This window comes from Bubalus bubalis, chromosome 22 (genome assembly GCF_019923935.1).
Source record: "Bubalus bubalis isolate 160015118507 breed Murrah chromosome 22, NDDB_SH_1, whole genome shotgun sequence".
Lineage (NCBI taxonomy): Eukaryota > Metazoa > Chordata > Mammalia > Artiodactyla > Bovidae > Bubalus > Bubalus bubalis.
This window is the reverse complement of record NC_059178.1, coordinates 54,690,722-54,712,039: the sequence shown is the minus strand read 5'-3', so window position 1 is coordinate 54,712,039 and position 21,318 is coordinate 54,690,722. Positions and strand designations below refer to the sequence as shown.

Genomic DNA, 21,318 nt, shown 5'->3' with positions numbered 1-21,318 from the left:
GACCATTATTACAGCAGTCTGTGTAATGACTTGTTTCTACTGCATCTAATAAGAGAACAAGAAAAAGCCTTATTAAATAATTTTATTGGTCTAGGTGCTTATATGTTTGTCAGTTTCTTTTCTTGCCTCTTTTCCTTTTTCCTCTCGTGCAAAGGGCCTTTGCCTCATCATTGAGAAAGTTAGCCAACACCTGATACGATTGAAAACCAGCCAGTATGTGCTTTACTTTATTGAGATGAAGTATGGAGCTTATCATATATCTCAGTCCCTCTGTGCCTGATAGAACAGAAATAGCTTTTTTGTGGTGGGTGTGCTTCTCGAGATGTGGTCATCTTTCAGAGATCGTTAGGCTGTCAGTCCCCTCCAAGCCGTGGTGGTCGGGCCACAGAAAGAGCATAGCTGTGGTGTCCGGTGACCCAAGGGAGAAGGATCTATTGTATGCAAAAGTGGAATATGCCATTGTTGTTCACATCTTTCAACTGCTTTTTGTTTAAACAGGAGGATGGTTTTATTAAAGAATTAAGCATTGCCATGCAGCTCCTAAGAAACTGTCTTTATCAGAATGAAGAATGTAAAGTAAGTAGACTCCTTCTCAGTTTTGAAAGCAGTGCTGTTATGGAACAGTTTAAATTTCATATGAGATAATTAGGGCAACTGGAAAGCTCTTTGAAGTTTCCTTAGATGCACAGTTGATTGGTTCATAAGCTCAGTGTTGATTTCAGAAAAGAACGCACCTAATCTTACCGTTGTTCGTCAGCCTGGATGACATTTCTTGTTCGTGTCAGCATTTTAACTTTATTCCTGAAACTTTGACTTCAGGCATCTAAAGCAAACTTGAGTCTCTTTTTTCCTACTGTTAGCCATTTCATTTCATTTTTTTTTTTTTTAATTTTAAGATGGTGTGAATGGCCGTGTATGTTTTCTAGGCAGGATTTTTTTCTGCCTAGGCAGTTGTCAGACACTTCTCCATGGGGAGATGTCTGTATGCACAGGAAAGAAGATGAGGATGTCTCCTGCTTCAGAGGAGAGATGGTATTGCTGTGTTGATGTCAGGCAGGTTCTTCAGTCCCAGCTCCGCCGCTCGCGGGACCCCTGGCGCAGCCCCTCTGTCGGGACCCTGAGATGTTTTGCTGTGTCTGTGAGCATTGGTGCTGTCATTCCACACAGCCATCGGGGCTCTTGCACAGAACACAGTGTCTGGAACACTTTGATTTGCTCTGTCAGTGATGGGACATTTCTGAAGCACTAACCTCCACACAGAATCACTGTGGAAAATAATTAAGTCAAAGATAACTTAAGCAAGCTTTCTTTTAAAAAAATTTTTTCCTACCTCTTTTTAAACTTTTTATTTTGTATTGGGGCATAGCTGATTCACAGTGTTGTGATAATTTCAGATGAACAGCGAGGGGACTCAGCCATACGTATACCTGTATCCAGTTCTCCCCCAGACTCCCCTCCCATCCAGGCTGCCATATCACATTGAACAGAGTTCCATGTGCTATACAGTATTACCTCTTTCATGATTTTACTTGTGATAAAACTGGAAAAATATTCTATATCTTAGAAAATGAACATTTGGAGCACATATTCCTTAAGCCATATAAAATAATTTACTCAGGACACATGCCTAACAGTTTACATTTCAAAACAATTTCATGGGAATTAAGTATTGATATGTTTCATTAGTAATGTCACTTACTAAATTTGCTGGTGTCCTTGCAACTGGATGCAGTTAGTGTTCATCCATGACACGTCACTCAGGCAGTACTCTGGCACACTTCCCAGGTAGCATCTGCCTGTAGATTCACGAGATGCTGGCCTGGGTACTGGGTATAAATGTAGTGCTCACATTTGTAACACATTAGCCAGCTATGAAAGTGTAATCTCTGAACAGGTCAAAGCACGTGTGCATTTCCAAGTTGCTTAATAACAAATAAGTCCAAAGAAGAGTATTCAGATGACTCTTGAGGATAAATGTAGTTCTGTGGGACAGAGAGCCTTAATTTCTTTTCCTGTTCCAACTGACCTGAGGGGTGTCACACACTCCCAGTACTAAGTGTTGGTCACTCTCGTGGTGACTCAGCAAGTCCTCTATGCCCATGCCACCCTGATGTCGGTAAACGTGTGACAACGAGGAGCTTTCACACTGGGACAAGCCCAGGGCTGGGGAGGGCGATGGACTGAGGGTTAGAGGTGGGGAACGGTGCTGGTCAGGCAAGAGGTGACGAGGAGAACGGGGAGGGAGGGGTGGACTTGATGAAGACATGTGGAACGACTTCCAGGCTCAAGTGTAACATAGGCGTGAGTCACTGAGCAGAATGTAGCTGTGAGTGATGCTCACGTGGGGTGTGCCCATCTGTGGGACATCGGGGTGGAAAACGGCTGGCAGTCAGTGGATCATGTGGGCCTGGGGCTTTGACTGGGGGGTCTTAGGAGTTAGCGCTGGATAGAGGTGTTTGTAGTCGTGACTGTTGTTGAAATTTCCCAGTAGAGTACGTAGTGAAAGCCTAGGTCATATCCTCGGAAAATTCAACTATTTAAAAATGAGACTGAATAAGGAGTGCTGGAGAGTTTGGAGGTAATAAAGGATAGAAGGGCTGCATGGAAATGAAGAAGAAAGAGCCTTTAATAGATGCCACAGTGCCTGAGGGTTTCACAGCTACAAAGGTAGGAACAATTTTACCAGCATCATCAGTTCAGAAAAGAAATTGGAGATTAAATAATGGTTGGGAAATGACAGCAAGAAGCTCGCTTATGAAGAGCATCATTTATAATTGAGAATATGTAGCTGTAAAGGAAGCTAGCCTATATGTCGACTTCTTCTAACAGGTAGTGCTTAAGTATAGACAGAAGTGAGCAAATCGAGGATGAGTTATTAAAGAGAGGAAGAAACGACCTCCTAGATGGACTTAGAGCCCTGAGGAGGCAGCGGGCTCTTTCCAGGACACAGATGGACGGATCAGTGCTGCCAGAAGAGGGACTCCGGGTCCTCCCTGCCAGGCGGGAAGGAGGGGTGGGAGGAGACCCAGATGAGCCATGTGGAGTCGAGGAGGAGCTCATCCCTGCCTGGCTCTGTCTTCTCCGCGAAACAGCAAATGTGGTCATCCACTGCGGTCGTGGGGCTGCCCTCCAGGCTCGTGGAGAGTGGGGAGCAAGGGGAACAGCGTTGGGAACAACTCGCCTCTCTCTTCCTCCATGAAGTTGTGAGGGCATTGAACGAACGCCCACGTGTGTGTGCATGCGTGGGTCTACAAACTGCCTAGTCAGTCTGTTCATGAAGAAATTGCTGCATTTGCTGCCAATAGTTATATTTTATCCATAATACTGTCCCAGTGATCTTCATAATAAAAACTGAGTTCCTTAAGAATTATTGAGATAGCATAATATTTTGACTGGATTTTGCCATATTCAACTCATTTAAAAGCAGTGATCTTCTGATCTATCTGGCCACACACATTAGGTATGTATGTGCACACAGGAGAAGAGCAGGCGGGGAGGACTCAGAGTTGATCAGCATGTTTCCTTAACCAGAGAATCCCTTTTCTTAACTGTATCACAGCATTTGCAAGGGCTCATTCAGTGCTGTAAGATATTACTGTCTTGCTTAATGTATGTGTTCAGAAGCTGTTTTTCTACATTTCTTACCTGAGTTGCATATCGTGGTCACCCAGTGTTGGAGGGAATTCCTGAGACTGTGGGGCTCATGGTCAGGGTATTCCTGGTTGCAGGGTGCTGAACCTGTCCACAGGATTCTGTTCTCCAATCAGAACAAAATGAATTTTGTTTTTGTCTCCTGTGTTGGTGCAGATTTTCTGGCTTTGATTTTTGTTTATCTTTTCATTATTCCAACTAACTCCGCCTGCCTCTTTTCCCGCACAGGGGGCGGCTCTGGATGCTCACCTGGTCCCCGTCCTGCACGCTCTCTGGCCTTGGCTCTTGATGGATGACTCACTGATGCAGGTTGCGCTGCAGCTGCTTTGTGTCTACACCGCAAATTTCCCAAATGGTAAACTGAGCCCGATGCTGCCTTTCAGTAAAATACTAAAGTACTAGTGTTGTTAAGGTAGAAAAATGAATATACATTTTGAAGTGTTTCTTCCACTTATTTTGAGGGTGTGTTGGTTAGAGGTATGCTTTCCTGTAGGGATTATAAGAGTGAATGGTTTGATGAGATAGAAGAATCATCAGACAGCTCAGGGCATAGAGGGAGAAACTGTCCTGATGATACCGCAGGAGAACACTGGATTTAATAGAATTGGGAGAGGGAAAAGTGTGATGGAAGACCTTAAAAACCAGGTATAGGTTAAGCTGTTACAGATTCTAGAGCAGGAGGCTGGTGTGATGACAGGTGGTCCTGGTGTCGGGTGGCTTGGTGACAGTTGATGTCACTGGGGTGCCTTTTTTTCTAATGCCTCTGACAGGCGTTTTATTGAGCGCCTCCCATGGGCCCTGTTGTTAGTGGCCGACAGCTGAGAGTGAGAAAGGCAGGCAGGTGACGACTTGGGAAGGGAGGAGAAACTGTGAAAAACAGTCTCTGAGTAAAAGAAAGGAAAGTGGGGGCCTGTGGGCAGTATGCATTTCCTGTGTAAACTCAGGGGCACAGAGTTGAGGTTTAAGCCAGCAAGTCTGGGGTTCGCCTGCTTTTTCTAGCAACATGCAGCAGCTCAGCAGTTGGCTTTTCCAAATATCAAGAGACAGAAGGGACCAGAACTGGGGACAGTGCACAGCCCGTCTCATCACTGCTGTGCTCAGCGCGGCTTACTCCTCAGAGTCTAACCTCGGCCTCCGCTCTGGAGCTGCCCGTCCTGGTGGCATTTGTCCTCCCCCTGCCCCCGCCCCGGATTATCGTGTTCCTTGATTTTTTCCTTCTGTAAAATGGAGGCAGGAGCCACAGTGCTTTCAGTGCTTTATTGAGATCGCCAGCCCCTCAGTCCATTAGGTCACCAGCACCGGCCTTTAGGGCAATTGCATTTGACAGGTTAATGACCGAGTCCTTCCACAGACGGCTGAGCTCACCACTCAGGTGGTTGAACCAAAGTGTGAAGCTGAGCCCCTTGTGACAGCTGCTGTTTTTGAAGGCTGCAGTTCCCTCTGTTGGTCAAGTTATGGACAGCGTCCTGTTCAGGCCGCGCACCGAGGGGCCCCCGGCAGCTCCCTGATGCTGTGTATCCTGAAGATGGCGTCCCAGGTGCCTCCAGAGAACATGGCTGTTCAGCAGGCAGTGTTCATGATTCTTTCAAACCTGGCCTTGTCTCATGACTGCAAAGGGGTAATTCAGAAAGTGAGTATTACACTTGCCTTCCTATCATAAAAAAGAGACTCCGTAAAATACCTTTCCAACCCAGGACATGTGTGAAAAGTCTAGAATTCAGTTTTTAGGGAAACTTATTATGATTTCAAACATTTTATTTTAAAGGATTGTAAAGAGATTAGAAGGGTTCACTTTGTTTAAAGCCTGTTGATACATGAAGAGTGATGGAAACTAGAATATGACTCTGTCGTTTCCTTTTAATTTATCTTCTTAGCTTTTGGATTGTATTTTCTTGCTCTCAAAAATGATAGTTTTAGAAAGACAGCTGTCTTACGTCTGTCAGAGATCATAAGAGTAATATGTTCTGTGCTTAGTCGCTCTGTCGTGTCTGACTCTTTGTCATCCCTTGGATTGTAGCCCACCAGGCTCCTCTGTCAATGGGGATTCTCCAGGCAGGAGTACTGGAGTGGGTTGCCATCCTCCTTCAGGGGATCTTCCCAAACCAGGGATCGAACCTGGGTCTCCCTCATTTCAGGCAGATTCTTTACTGTCTGAGCCACAAGGGAATCCCAAAAGTAATATATTGGTCTTAAAACAGACCAAATTGAGAAGTAACAATTTCAGTTCAGTTGACATTGTCAAATGATTTTTGAAATTGCGGCCCTTTTTCCCCAGGTTAGACCTAACTTCTTTAGACACAGGTGAGTTTGCAGTCCTCTGGGACTCCTGTGCCAAAACTTGAATTCTAATCACTGGTTTTAACTTAGGGCACTTTAAAGGAGGCTGACTGGTTTAAACAAAATCTACTACACATGTTCAGTTAGACTGTATTTAGATGTATATAAACAGAATCCCTAGTTTGAAAGATCCCTAAAATCTGATTATGAACAGGTTATTGTTACTTAATAGTACACAGGCATTTGAGTGTTTCTGTTTCATTTACATGAAGGCCAAGATAAATTGAAAAAGTTGACAGCTCTCATAAGAATTGAGCCCCCTTTTCCTCTATTGTATCATCACCCCAACCACCCCCCTCAAAAAAAAAAAAAATACACTTTGAGTACAATCTCTAAATAAAGAGCCTTACTAAAGAAAGATCTTTTCTCAGTGATATGTTGTGCTAACTCACTCAGCATTGGTTCATGAGTCTCGTTGATCATTTTCAATTTTGCAGTCCAGCTGACATCATCGTGGTATCTTGAAATCAGCCATGGTGGGAACGTTCACTCCATGCAAATTGAGGACCTCCTGCTTCAGCCTCAGCTGTTTATTTCCTAGCACATGGCTGGATATCTGGTCGAGTGTGTGTATGTGTGTATGACTATCCTGGATTGAGTTTTTGTGGTTGCCGTCCTTCCACATGTGTGAAAGCGCAGCCTGGGGGTGAGGGGACAGTGCTTTCTGCCACTTCCTTATGGACAGCATGTTGGTAGGAAGTGAAGTAGGAATTTCCAAGTGGAACATAAGCGCTACTCTCGGATCTGACGTGTGACTGACTGGTGCTTATTTTCAGTTTCATCACTCAAAAAATGTTTAGGTTAAACAAAATGCTTTCTAAAGTATTTCAACTCCCAATCTCTGATCTGGCTGCTAACTTCAGCGTATTCTGATATCAGTGCGATCAGGCTCCACTCCAGGTAGGGGCCAGTGAGGTTGTTTTCCCTCTGCTGCTCTGTCATGACGAGCCCTAGACACTTGCAGTTACCCGTCCCCTAACTCTTGTTTTGGAGAAGGCGATGACACCCCACTCCAGTACTCTTGCCTGGAAAATCCCATGGACGGAGGAGCCTGGTAGGCTGCTGTCCATGGGGTCGCGAAGAGTCGGACATGACTGAGCAACTTCACTTTCACTTTTCACTTTCATGCACTGGAGGAGGAAATGGCAACCCACTCCAGTGTTCTTGCCTGGAGAATCCCAGGGACGGGGGAGCCTGGCGGGCTGCCGTCCATGGGGTCACACAGAGTCGGACACGACTGAAGTGACTTAGCAGCAGCAGCAGCAATAACTTGTTTAGTTACCAGAAAATGTCACAAATGCTGTTATACAATTAAGATTCTAAAATATCCGTCTACCATGGCATATTTCTTTGCATCCTAATCAGTGTGGGAAGTCGTCTGAAAAGGTCTTCCTGTGTGTGTGTGCATGCTCAGTCTCTGAGTCGTGTCTAACTCTTTGCGACTCCATGGACTGTAGCCCTCCGGGCTCCTCTGTCCATGGGATTCTCCAGGCAAGAATACTAGCGTGGGTTGCCATTTCCAACTCCAGGGGATCTTCCTGACCCAGGGATTGAACCTGCATCTCTGGTGTCTCCTGCATTGGCCAGTGGGTTCTTCACAAGTCTTTAGACCCAGCAGAAAGAGGGAATACCCAGAGCCTATTTGCGATTTAAGACTCTGCTGTGTATTTTATCACCGTTGTCAGCTCCAGGTCTCCAAGGTCACGGCAGAGCCTGGCTGAATGGGAAAGGCAAGGGGTGAATCTAACCAGCCCTCGTTTGGGTGAGAGGGGAGCAGACATGAGTGATAGCTGCAGGACAGCATGGGGTGTATGTAGTTTGACCGTTTCCTTGGTGCTTGGGTAGGGTGGCTAAGGCTCCTGTTGCTTGTTTTGTTCTCACAGTCAGAGTCCTTTTACATAAAAGTGCTAAATTTATTTTATAGATTCAAGCCAAAATCTTGATGTAGGTATAGAGAAGGCAATGGCACCCCACTCCAGTACTCTTGTCTGGAAAATCCCATGGATGGAGGAGCCCAGTAGGCTGCAGTCCATGGGGTCTCTAAGAGTAGGGGTCGCTAAGAGTAGGGCACGACTGAGCGACTTCACTTTCACCTTTCACTTTCATGCATTGGAGAAGGAAATGGCAACCCACTCCAGTGTTCTTGCCTGGAGAATCCCAGGGATGGCGGAGCCTGGCGGGCTGCCGTCTATGGGGTCACACAGAGTCGGACACGACTGAAGCGACTTAGCAGCAGCAGCAGGTGTAGAGGAACCCAAGAAATACGCCCGAGTAGATTGTTAAACAGGAAGAGACATGGGTGTCCTGGAGAGTTGTGAAAGTTAATGTTCCTATTTCTGTACCCTGATCAAAATGCTCGTCTGACTGGTTCCCATGCTGGCCCAGGCTGCTTCTTGATGACACCTTTATGCTTTCTTTCCTGTTGCATATAGATTATTCTAGGCAGTAAGTCACTGTCTTTCACATAGTCCAGGGTTTGGTGCGGTTTATGGAAGGGGTTTTATTTGGAGGTTGAAATGACTCTTACAGTTAAGTACTGGAGCTTTCTTTGCTCTAAGTTTACAAGAATGACATGTAGCCATGAGAAATCTTCAGTGATGATAAGCGGCTGGATAAAAGTAGGTATAATATATACCCACAGATTTAAAAAAAAAAACCACTTGTAGCTATAAAGATTCAAATATCCTTGGTAGTACCACAGTTATTAACTGGTGTCCAAGACTGACTGGGGTTTTGTTTCTTTCTCCTCCCTGTAGGATAGCTCTCAATGAGTAGCAAAATTGCCAGAAGGCAGACAGGAAGAGAAAAACCCAAGATGCCCGAAACAGTCCCCAAACTGAATGATCAATCCTAAATAACTGAGTTGACTAGTTGCTTTATCCATCATCAGGGATTGATTAGTAGGAATTAAAATTTGAGCACTATTTTGTTCTCCTTTACTTTTTCACTTCTACTTGGAAACAGTGTCGATGGAGTATTGGGAAGGTATTGGGAGGAAGGAGAAATTAAAGTTTCTTTAATTTAAAGGAAAACGAGCAGAATGCTGGTTAATTGATCTCTGTGGGACTCAGAAAGTAATTCTGAAAGACTCAGGGAGAAAGTAAAGTAATGTTCTCCGCATTTATCCACAGAGTAACTTCCTGCAGAACTTTCTGTCTCTGACGTTGCCAAAAGGGGGAAACAAACATCTGAGTAACCTGAGCGTGCTCTGGCTGAAGCTGCTGCTGAACATGTCCTTCGAAGAAGACGGGCAGCAGGTGATCCTGCGGCTGGAGGGCTGTCTAGACCTGCTCACGGAGATGAGCAGGTTCAAGCACAAGAGCAGCCTCTCCATCCCCCTTCTTATTTTCCATAACATCTGCTTCAGTCCTGCCAACAAGCCCAAGATCCTGGCTAATGGTGAGTCTTCTCCTCGTGCACTGCACGAATCCACTGATACACATGCTTATCCACACAGCGTTCTGTTCAGGTTAAAACAGAGTAGTTTTATAGACAATCCGCCTGGTTGTCATTCAGCACCAGCCATGTTCAAGGTTCTGCTGGAGGCGGAGGCTGTGGGAATGGATAGGGCATGACTCCCGCCCGGTGTTCACAGGTCATCGCACGAGGGCCACACTGGGTGCAGGAGGCAGCTCCTGGGAGAGTTTGGGCCCCTCCTTCCCCCGGTCCAGCCTCCCGGTCCTCTGACTCTTGAGCTTTTGGGCAGGCACGGCCCCGCCCTTGGAGCCTTTCCAGATGGCCTGTCAGCGTGGTTGGTGCTCCCCATGCCCATCTCCTGCCTCCCCCACCCTCTTTCTCTCTGCCTCCTTTCCCTGTTTTATTTTCCTCTGGAGAGTCACCACCAGCTGATACGCTGTGTGTTCAGTGTACATCCGTGCATTCCTCCTGTGCCCGCACTAGAGCAGAATGTCTCACGAGTCAGGCGGTTTCTGTCTCTTTTGCTGTGTGTACCCGGGGCAGCTCTGATCGTGCCCATCACGAGTGGGCCCCCGGGGGGCACGTGAGATGGAGCGAGTGACCAGGCCGCAGAGTTGAGGACCCGTGAGCGCATGGTGACAGGAGCCCCACAGCGACCTCACTCTGCCCTTGGGACAGAGGGAGGCGAGGATCAGTGAGGACTCAGAAATTCTGAAACAGGAGAAATGGAGCGCTGTTTCTGCAGCCATACGCTGTTCCTGTGAGGATTGTGTGATTTCAGGTTTTATAAGGGGATGTGTTATCACGAGAGAAAAAAAATAGAGGGGAGGTGGACTCTAGACCGCATGTATCCGATGCTGGATGCCACACCCTCGGGTGCTGCTTCTCTGGGTCCAGTTTCTTCATCTGCAAAAGAACCCCTTCTTTCTGACTTTGGTAGAAATCAGTTTTAACACATCAAGTGTCCAGCCCTGTCTATGGAATGTGGTAGGTGCTCCAGATGTATTAATTCTCTTTTCTTTTCATGTCTTCCACTTAATCTTTTCTTAGACGTGTTTTTCTACGAAACACGGTATTTCCCAAGTGGAAAACTGATTACATTATTGTGTATAGTCATGATTCTATTTTTCTGATGATAATTATTGAATTGTTAGAAATTCAGGGAAAGATTCTAGAAGCTCGGCCAGCCTTTAACTCACCTGAATTAACTGTCACCTGCTTCCCGGAGAGGGATTGACGGGAGTGTCGGTGGCTTTGTTTCCCCGTCTCTCCCTCCCTCACTGTGCCCCCCTGTCCTCACGTTGCTGAGATGACGGTGGCGGTAGGATCCTGCCTCATGGGACGCAAGAGCCTCTGGGAGGTGCCTGCCCCGCTCCGCGGTCGCCTGGTAGCATCACCTTTTTCAGGATACGTTTCTTCTTTGGGGATCAAAGACATTTCTTCTTTGCATTTTTGTTTTTGAGAAGGTCAGGAAGATCTGAAGGAGAGAAGCCTGCATCTTCCGTTTCTGGATTACTCAGGATTTATTTTTAAGCATTTCACTTGCATCAGCAGTGTTCTCTCTCCTCCATGAGCTTGAAGAAGGAGCCTCCCCAGCCCCACAGACGTGAGATGAGGGGCCTCCAAGGTGGCTGGGAGGCAGTGACTGTGCAGTTTCTCCATGACGTGTCCCAGGCGCGGCCTCCATTTCCACCTGGGGATCCAGAGGAAGGAAGGCGCTTGGCTGAGTCACGCGGCTGGAAGGTCTTCCCGGCAAGGCCACGTGACTCTGATCAGCAGCAGCCAACATCCAGTTTAGGTTTAGGTGGTCTGGAGTGGAGTGGGCAGTGGGCTCGACCGCTGTGTGAACAGATCCAGAGGGTGCCTTGTTTCTGGTCATGTCGGACCAGATCTCCTCTGAGCAAAACAAAAACATGCCAGGTAAAATATATTAAAATTCACCTTAAAAAAAATCAAATAACTGAAGATAGTGGGAAACTTCCAGGCCAACTTTGATCGGCAGTCTGTGCCCAGGACGGTAAGAAGTCTGGAGAAGTCTCTTCCGTTCCAAGGACGTTGGCCAGCCAGTGTGCTCGGGCTTTGGTCCACGAGTGCCAAATTGGAAGGGGATGGTCCTCGGGGACAGACTCTCTCAAGCCTTATGGGCCATCCTGCAGATACTAAGCTGGAATCTCAAAGAGCTCACCTCTTAGAAAAAGGTAAAAGTGAAATTGGCTCAGTTGAGTCTGACTTTTCGTGACAGCATGGACTGTACCGTCCGTGGAATTCTTCAGGCCAGAATACTGGAGTGGTAGCCTTTCCCTTCTCCAGGGGAATCTTGCTAACCCAGGGATCGAACCCACATCTCCTTCATTGCAGGTGGATTCTTTACCAGCTGAGCCACAAAGGAAGAAGGTGAATCAGAATTAAATAGGTGCCCTGAGCCTCATCCAGGCAATGATAAAGAAAAACAGGCGCCGCACAGACCGCCCCTCACAGCTCTTCAGCCCACAGACACACGGACAGTGGCCCATGAGCTTGGTGGGAGCTGCTCCTCAGTTGCACTGCCCTCTAACGGGCGGAGGACAGGTTCATCCTAGGCCTCAGGGAACCTCCACAAACACTTTTTCAGAAGCATCAGCCAATTCACAGTTAAAGGTGACCAGGCATGTCAGGGGAGAAGGCAATGGCACCCCACTCCAGTACTCTTGCCTGGAGAATCCCATGGACGGAGGAGCCTGGTGGGCTGCAGTCCATGGGGTCGCTAAGAGTCGGACACGACTGAGCAGCTTCACTTTCACTTTTCACTTTCATGCACTGGAGAAGGAAATGGCAACCCACTCCAGTGTTCTTGCCTGGAGAATCCCAGGGACGGCGGAGCCTGGTGGGCTGCCGTCTATGGGGTCGCACAACTGAAGCGACTTAGCAGCAGCAGCAGCAGCAGGCATGTCAGGGAAATGACAGCATGAAAGAGCAACAGCAACAGCAGGGGCAGAACACCAGCTTACCTGCCTGGACTTCGGATGTAGGAATTGTGAAACACAGATTTGAAAACAACTTTAGTGATGCTGCATTTAGATAAGTAAACAACAAGCTTGAAAGTATTTGCAGGGAATGAGAAACTAAAAAATTGAAAGATGTGAAGAAAACCAAACAGAACTTCACTATTGAGGATAATGTCAGCCCCTTACAGGTGTTTAAGTGTAAATTAATTAAGATATGCAATTCATTTATCACACTTAGCTGCAGGTGGCTGTTGGCTATCTTATTAGACTGCAGATATATAAATATTTCCATCCTTGTGGGAAGTTCTGTTGGACAGGAGACTGTTATAGAACTTCAATAGCCAAAATTAAAAATTCAGTATACATGTCTGGCAGCAAGTTGGGTGTAGTGGAGGAGAAAATTTAAGCATTCAAAGATAGATCAGGAAACAATTTCCAGAATGTAGCACAGAGAGCTAAAAAAAGATGAAAAAGGATTAAAGAATAAAGGGTTAAGGAAAAAAAAAAGCTAAGTGACAGAGTAGACATACTGGGGCAGTCTGATTGCATGTGCATTGAAGTCCTCATAGAAAAGGGGAAGTGAGAGAAAGTGTTTGAGGCAGTGATCACTAAACATTTCAAGAACTGTTTTCATCAGACACTAATCCACAGATCCAGGAGACTCAGATAATTCCAAGCAGATAAGTAAAAATAAGAGATTATCTATATGTTTCTGTGAGAGTTCATGGCCTACCTCTTGGTTAAACTTAAAAATGTTTTATATGCTTTTTGTGTGTGTGCATGTTATATTTCACAGTAAAACAATTTTTTTTTAACTACTTTCATTATCAGAGGGGGCACTACATGAATTGTCCTGTATATGTACTTTCTTTTAAAAATGTAAGCGATAGTAACTGGTCAGAGGAGTTGTATCAGCTTACATAGACCACGGGTTATATGTTCTGAGGGCTTGCTGCGAAGTGTGAAAACGCCCCTGGCTGGTACTCCCATGGAGAACACAGAATCAGCCTCCCAGTTGATGCTGTTCCCTAAGAGTCTGCCACGCATCACCTCCCATGATGAATTTCATCATCTGAAATGACCTCCCATGATGAATTTCACCAGAGAGCTATTTATGTAGGCTGGCTCCTGTAGGTTATGGTACAGGAGAAGCAGAGAGCACAGAGCAGGTGGTCAAGCAGGAGGGGGTGGGTGGTGGGAAGGTTGCAGCGCCCACACCTGCCTTCCTCTCTGTCTGTCCCTTTACTGCACAGAGTTCACTTTATGGAGCAGCTTTTTATTTATTTTTTCCTATAGAAGATTTTAAATTTCTTAAAATTTCTTTAAAAATTCTAGATCAGATCAGATCAGTCGCTCAGTCGTGTCCGACTCTTTGCGACCCCATGAATCGCAGCACGCCAGGCCTCCCTGTCCATCACCAACTCCTGGAGTTCACCCAGACTCACGTCCATCGAGTCAGTGATGCCATCCAGCCATCTCATCCTCTGTCGTCCCCTTCTCCTCCTGCCCCCAATCCCTCCCGGCATCAGAGTCTTTTCCAATGAGTCAACTCTTCGCATGAGGTGGCCAAAGTACTAAAGTTTCAGCTTTAGCATTATTCCTTCCAAAGAAATCCCAGGGCTGATCTCCTGCAGAATGGACTGGTTGGATCTCCTTGCAGTCCAAGGGACTCTCAAGAGTCTTCTCCAACACCACAGTTCAAAAGCATCAATTCTTCTGTGCTCAGCCTTCTTCACAGTCCAACTCTCACATCCATACATGACCACAGGAAAAACCGTAGCCTTGACTAGATGAACCTTTGTTGGCAAAGTAATGTCTCTGCTTTTGAATATGCTGTCTAGGTTTGTCACAACTTTCCTTCCAAGGAGTAAGTGTCTTTTAATTTCATGGCTGCAGTCACCATCTGCAGTGATTTTGGAGCCCAGAAAAATAAAGTCTGACACTGTTTCCACTGTTTCCCCATCTATTTCCCATGAAGTGATGGGACTGGATGCCATGATCTTCGTTTTCTGAATGTTGAGCTTTAAGCCAACTTTTGCACTCTCCACTTTCACCTTCATCAAGAGGCTTTCTTGTTTGCTTTCATTATGGTACCTTTCATCCAGCTAGAGTTTATTGAGCCCTTACAGTAAACTTGCACTGTGGATATTCGCCAGTGAGCAGATTCCACACAGACTCTGCCCTCAGTCATGCACAGGGAGAGAGTTCCCAGTAACAAGTGTTTCACCCCTAAGAATGCATTATGTCTTAAAAATCACTCATTTTAGAGGGAAAATAATTTGATAGAGTTAAGTAATAAAATGGGTTCATGTATTGCTCTGAAACTCTTGGACAGTCTACTTGGGGCTAGACGTCTCTACTTTAAAAGGAGGAAGCTGCTGCAGATAATCTGTAAGTCTTGATTCCATACTCTGGCTAGCTTTGCTCAAAGAGGGTGTATCTTATATGTTGTTATATCTTTAAATAACCTCACATACCTACACACAAAAATACCTTTGAAATGTTTAATCTTTTCTTAAAAGGCTTAGCTAATATGGTATTTCTTGATTTTTTTTTTATAGCAGCCCTTGCTATTGATATGTTCGTATAATGGCTTTATAATTTATCTTAAGAGCAAGTTCTGTTTTCCTGCATGTAAAAATGTCAGCTATGATCAAAGAGTTCATTAATAAACTCATTGTGTAATTGCTTATTTCTGCCCTCTCGTCTTTGGAGGGGTGGCTTCATTGAATTAGGGATGAAAAAGTTAAGCATCCACGGCTTCTGTGGTTCTGCACCTGTTCTAAAAATAGTTTGTTTTAGGGTTGTCCTCCCACATAATCACATGATGTAAAAGATTGTTTTTGCCAACTTTGTATGTATTGGATGGGTGAAAAGTGGGTATCTTTGACTAGTCTGAGATTTGATACTACTGTCTGGGTCTGACCCTTTCTTTTTTTGTGTGTTTATTATTAGAGAAAGTCATTAGTGTGCTCGCTGCCTGTCTGGAAAGTGAGAATCAAAACGCTCAGAGGATTGGAGCAGCCGCACTGTGGGCTCTCATTCACAATTACCAGAAGGTCAGTTGTTAAAATCATTGTCCCTGGGGGGCAAACGCCAAGCTTCTCGGGGTATCAGAGGAGTGTCAGCAAGAAAAAAAAAGTCAAAGACAGTGTTGCCTTTGTGCGTTCAAACCATTAGTAAACCATTGGTTGAAATCTCTCATGTTACCATTTCCATAGGAGGCGCCTCAGTCCCAAGTGTTTCTCTTATGTGAATTCTCCCTTGTTAATAGAACTAGATTTGCCATACTCATGCAGTGTTAGTATGAATCATTTTTTCTAAAAGATGTGTCCAGGAGAAATTCATCTTGACATCCAGCCAGACAGTGAATTTTTATCCAATTGTGGGATTCGCTTTTCTCCCAGACATGTCATTGTTGAGCTTTGAAGTCAGCTCACTTCTCACAGGGCCAGCCCTGTTAGAATGGCAGGCAGGTTCTCTGGCCTCAGCTCTCCTGATGGCAGACATCTCACTCCTTGGAGAGATAGCTGCATGTCCCTGGCTGCTAGGTGGTGACCAGCAGGCGGGTCCCCGAGTGGTGCTCAGGCAGCCGGGCGGCCCTGGTCAGTGGGCTGCCCTCCCTGCTGGCTGGGTCAGCGCACAGGGGGACAGAGGCCACTCTTGTCCCCGGCACCCCTGACACCCAGGGCCCAGGACACGCTCGGGCATTTTGAAGTCCCTCAAAAAATACGTGAGCAACTGACGAACTGCTCATATTCCATATTGTTGATCTGAAATCTGAGGCTTGAGGGAATAATGAAGCACTGAAACTAAGATTGCATAGCTGAAAGTAGCAGATTGAGATTGGGGGAGAGGTGGGGGAAGGGGAGGAAAGGAAGAGCACGGGACAGCAGAGGAAGAACCTGGTTACACGGGGAGGGGAGTGGGTGGCACAGCGGGACGGACCGGCTTCTCTGGCTGCTTCCTTCTCTTCTGCAGTGTCTTGTTGAATACTGTAGTCCACAAGTGCGGAGTTAGTACTGTGCCGTCCTGATTCTTAAGCACATGGGACTAAACCTGATTGATGGATGGCTCTGTATTATCTCTAGGCAAAAACAACTTTGAAAAATCCATCAATAAAAAGAAGAGTGGAAGAAGCATATTCCTTAGCAAAGAAAAGTAAGTTTTATTATTAAAGAGATTATAGTTAAACTTGAAATCTATATAGACTTCCCTGATTAATGAAATATTTGGACAGTTCACAGCAGAATGGCAGTTTCCTACACTGATGTTTTACACTGACGTCTGAGGAGCTTTTTTGTGAAAGCATTGTGAGGAAGCAGACTTCTTTGTGAAGGCATTGTAAAGTGGGCCAGTATTGATCCATGCTTTTCACTGTAAATATTTTTTTTCAGTAATAAAATACTGTAATAGGTGAGAATATTTGAGACATAGTAGTTTCTTAAGACATGTCAGTGGTCTTTCTCTCAGTCATTTTTTCTTCTTGTACCAAGTTTCTTTCTGCCAGTGGCTACCACTGCTGCAGTGTGTTCTCAGGTGATAAGAATTGGGCCCAATTAAAATTGACCTTGAACAGAAAACTTTGATCCAACGTCAGGGAGCTGAATTACAGTCTTCCAAGAATAGATTCCATTGTCCCTGCACGCACTCAGCCCTGTGATGTGATCGTGGTATGAGGCAGGGTTTTCCTCTCGAAGGGCATTTTTCATTTTAAATGACACCAGTTTTCAACAAGCTGTATTCTCTAAACCTTTTTTCTGTTAAGACACTGAACTGTGTCTTTCCCGTACTATTCTGTGTCTATTGGTTATTGATTTGTGTTTCTATAAAGTGCGATTTTTTTTTTTTTTGGTGGTAAGTGGTTCGATTGTGGGGGTTTGGCTTTTTTTTCCCCCTTTGGTTTTTTTCCTAGCTGTGACCATGAGTGTCTGTCGGTAGTGAATAACTGAGTTATGTGTTAGGGATGGTACATAAAAAAGCAAGACATTCATTTGGGTTTATAGGTAGTGAGTGTCCTATAATATAGCCCTATGGGGCTATATTATTTTTTGTTTATCTTCTTTGGCTAAACCATTAACTAAAGATAAATTTTACAGTGTCGTAATTTTTAGAATGTATTTTGAATATTAAATTTAAAAATGTTCTTACAGTGCTAGCGCATCAAGGATTGAAATAGAACTGGAAGCTGCACACAGTTCTGTCCACGTAGGCTAGCGTGTGTCTGCCGCTCAGTGCAGTGCTCAAGTTTAATAAACTTGCTCTTCTGTGCTCCGATCTTTCTGTCTCAGCTTTCTCAGACTCAGAAGAAACCCCTCTAAGTGCCTATTATTTGAAATGTCTTGAAAACCTTGTGCAGCAGCTTAACTCTTCATGAACGCCCTGGGGTGCTCTGCCCCGAAGCAGGTGGCCACTGGACAGGTGAGCCAGCCTTGAAGCAAGTTGTGTGTAGACCCATCCCGAAGACATGCTAAGCCTCCGCAACAAAAGGTGTGGAGTCCTGGGAACACAAGCAGTCTTACCTTTTTCTATACAATGTGTTTTGTAAAAATCTTATTTATCAGTTATTTAATAAAATATTTTTAGTAACTGAAAATTGACTAACAATTTCTGCTTGCAGGCTTTTATCAGTCTCATGAATATAAATTTTAGGAATGGAAAGAAGACATTGTGTTCTGATCTTTTTTTAAAAAAACATTGTATGTAAAATTTGGCTCTTGTCAATACAAATCCTTATTTTTCAAAACATACACATCAGTGAATGGATATTTGTAGTAAATGTGTTTAGTTTGGTGAGTAGCTTATTTTTGCAATTTTTAGTAATATTAACTCCTTTCCATATGATTTATAAATGTGTTATATTTTATTATTTTCACCTTTCAACTTCTGAAACGCTGTATAGTAAAAAACAAAAAAAAAAAGGAAGAAGTGGAATGTATGGTCATTTACACCTGGATTCAAATTCTGTCTCAACTCAGAACATCATGAAGAAAAAGAATGTGAGAAATCTAATAGGACCAACTCTGTTGAGGTCTCTGGACATAACTCGTAACCAACATGTAGTTCTTAACTCAGAACTTAAGGTCAGGAGTTCCCTGGTGGTCCACCGGTTAGGACTTGGCACTTCCAACCGTTGTGGCCTGGGTTCAGTCCCTGGTTGGGGAACTAAGATCCTGCAAACCACATGCAGGGGGGAAAAAAGAGAACTTCAGATGTAGTCACTTTCAGCAGTTTTCCCGACACTTTTGAAATTAAGAAGAGAAAATTTTGTCTAAGAAAAGAAAAATAAAAGCAGAAATACATAGATGTATGTGTGTATATACGCATCTCTTTGTATACACACATATACCTCACATGTACGTGATTTGATGATGATGATTTAGTCACTAAGTCATGTCTGACTCTTGTGACCCCATGGACTGTATAGCCTGCCAGGCTCCTCTCTGTTCATGGGAATTCTCCAGGCAAGAATACTGGAGTGGGTTGCCATTTCCTTCTCCATCACGTGTACATACACACTCATTATTTAGGAAACTGTTTTCTAAATAAATTAAGGTTAACAAGAAAAAAAGAACTTTTTTTTTTTTTACTAAGTGCTGTTAGCAAATTGCTATCATTAATAAAATAAACCATGTAATGTTATTTAAGCTGGAAGCATGGGGACAAAATATATGTTAAATACTGAGATAGAAGCAGATAAATTTGTAGTGTCTGAAAATTATTGATTAGAGATCTGAGAAGTAGATCTCAGAAGTTCAGAAGTTTCCAGGCAGCCCAAATTAATTTGAAGCAATGGACATGGCAATATTCTGAAAAATTCTAAGATCAGGAACCTTAGGAATTATTTCTTCCTTTTTGCCCGATTTCTTATATTTATGTCATTTTTGGGGTATTACCTTTTAATTCCTCACTGATTAATGATAAAATGGATTTCTTTGTAACTTCATTTAAAGAACTTCTTCCAGTGTGTCAGGCACTATTCTCAGAATGTTTATCATTCAATCTGTCTTCCTCTAAAATACTGCCGTTGTTCCTAGGTTGGAGGTGAGTGAATGGAGTCGGCTTGATGGCTCGTCTGTGGCTGGTGGAGAGTGCAGGTGAGGTTGGAGCCCAGGATAACTGTTGACTAGCCTGGGGGTTCCAACCACTGTGCTCTGCCCCCCTGCTTCTTCTCCCTCTCATTGATATCCCTGTCTTTGTGTTTGGATCTTATAGATAACTTCCATTTTTTCTACAAAAGTCGGGTTTCTTCAGGGAAGTCATCACTCCCTTTATGGTTCATTGGTTGATTGAGTCACATCTCAGGGTTTGCTTTGCTTCATGTCCTTGAAATCTGAGAGAACTGTAATTGATTGTATTCTCTTAGCAGTTCAGGGTAGTACAGTGCCATGGGGGGATTTGTGACCCTGCAGGGACATTACAGAAGGGCCGCCACCCTGAAAAGTGGGGGGGAGGTCCTGGCTTCAGGAGAATGCATCCAAGGTGTTCCAGGGCCTTGGTGGCTCACCCACCCGTCCTTGTCTCTTCAGCTTGTGTCCAGCCAACCCGTGGGGAAGCTGTTAGCGGACGGTCCCTGAGGTCACTGGCCCGCTGTTTGAGCAGCTGCCGTGGCTCTACCTTGAGGACCCAGCAGCATCAGAATCCCCCAGGATGCCTTGAAATGCAGATGCCTGGGCCACCTGAACCAGTCTTAGGCCTGTGTCTGGAATGGTTAGCAAACTGGCCAGGTGATCTTGGTCTTCATCACAGCTTGAGAACCACTGATTAATCCTTCAGCTTTACAGATGCTTTAACATCACTCAGTCACTTAGTGAGGAAGTCAGGGCTTGAGTTTGGATCTCTTGCCTGCAAGCCAGATGTTCCTCCCATCACACGTCCCTCATTTAGGCAGAGGACCAGGGCACGACAGGGTGGGTAGGGGGGACTAGCTCACGCCTCCTCGTCTTCAGACTCGCCATTTCCTGGCCATTTCGTTGGCGGGGGTTAGTGTGTGTCACTGCTAAGAATGAGCTCAAAGACTGTGCCGTGTTAACCACAACAGGCTGACACTGATCCTGTGGTGTCTGTGTTCTAAACCTTGAGCCCTCTGTGGGAGAAAGTGGCCCCCGGTTTTGAAAACAGAGGAAACAAGTAGAATAATTAGCTGACCTAGCTGGAGCCCTTCCTCACTCTTCCAAAAATTGCTTTCAGAAGTGAATAACTGGATGTTCTTTTCTTTGGTATTCTGTAAATAAGGGAGGGAAAGATGAAATTTGCGGGTTTAACTGCAGGTCATGAGTTTCCCTTTGGAGTGCTGAATGCACTCATCATCCGTAGTAATTTTCCATCATCAGTCTTTGTGGCTGCACCTGTCTACGCCTGTCTCCTGAGATCTGCCTGACACCTCATGTTTCTCATACCTGGCAGATGATGGATAAGAATAACAGTTGCTCTTGTCACGTGAGGTGTGTCCACTGTTCTTTCGGCCAACGAGAGAGCGTGGCGCAGTGGTTCAGGGCCTAGGGCTCTCGAGTCTAGGGACCCGGGGCCAGCCTGGCCTCACCCTACATGGCTGTGGGACCAGGGACAGCCTGCTGCTTCTGCTGTCCTTGGGAATACCGACACCCACCTTGTAAAGTCAGGGAGAAGACTGAGTGCCTGGTCCTCCCTGTACGTACGTGATTGTCTCTTGGACATTATCAGTGATTGATTATTCTTATGATCTCAACTAACTTTCATTAAAACATTAACATTTTTGTGTCCTTGCAATACTTCTGTCCCTTTCCAGATATACTGGAAAGTGAGTTTTACTCAGAACTACATTCCCCAAAGATCATCCGTTTCTGGAGGAGGCTCATGTCCACAGTCCTGTGGTCACTAATGGCAGACACTGAGCAAGTCATCAGGGAGAACTAAGTCTTGTAAAGCATTGCATAGAGGCACTTTATAC

The 21,318-nt window shown here is 45.1% G+C and overlaps 1 protein-coding gene across 6 annotated transcripts in view; it reads left to right on the top strand.

The window, feature by feature from the left end:
- RTTN (rotatin) overlaps positions 1-18,048 on the top strand; it is a 115,396-nt gene extending 97,348 nt beyond the window's left edge. For 4 of the 6 annotated variants that reach the window (XM_006061281.4, XM_025273681.3, XM_025273680.3 and 1 more), the window contains 7 exons: positions 499-576; positions 3,880-4,006; positions 5,079-5,281; positions 9,120-9,387; positions 15,345-15,448; positions 16,481-16,550; positions 17,681-18,048. In XM_006061281.4, the coding sequence (XP_006061343.3) occupies positions 499-576; positions 3,880-4,006; positions 5,079-5,281; positions 9,120-9,387; positions 15,345-15,448; positions 16,481-16,550; positions 17,681-17,766 (936 nt within the window). In that variant the 3' untranslated portion in view covers positions 17,767-18,048. Of the gene's footprint in view, positions 1-498; positions 581-3,879; positions 4,007-5,002; positions 5,282-9,119; positions 9,388-15,344; positions 15,449-16,480; positions 16,551-17,680 lie in introns of those variants that run through there. The other 2 variants (XM_025273684.3, XM_025273686.3) reach the window with 2 other exon arrangements.
- The last annotated feature ends 3,270 nt before the right edge of the window (positions 18,049-21,318 follow it).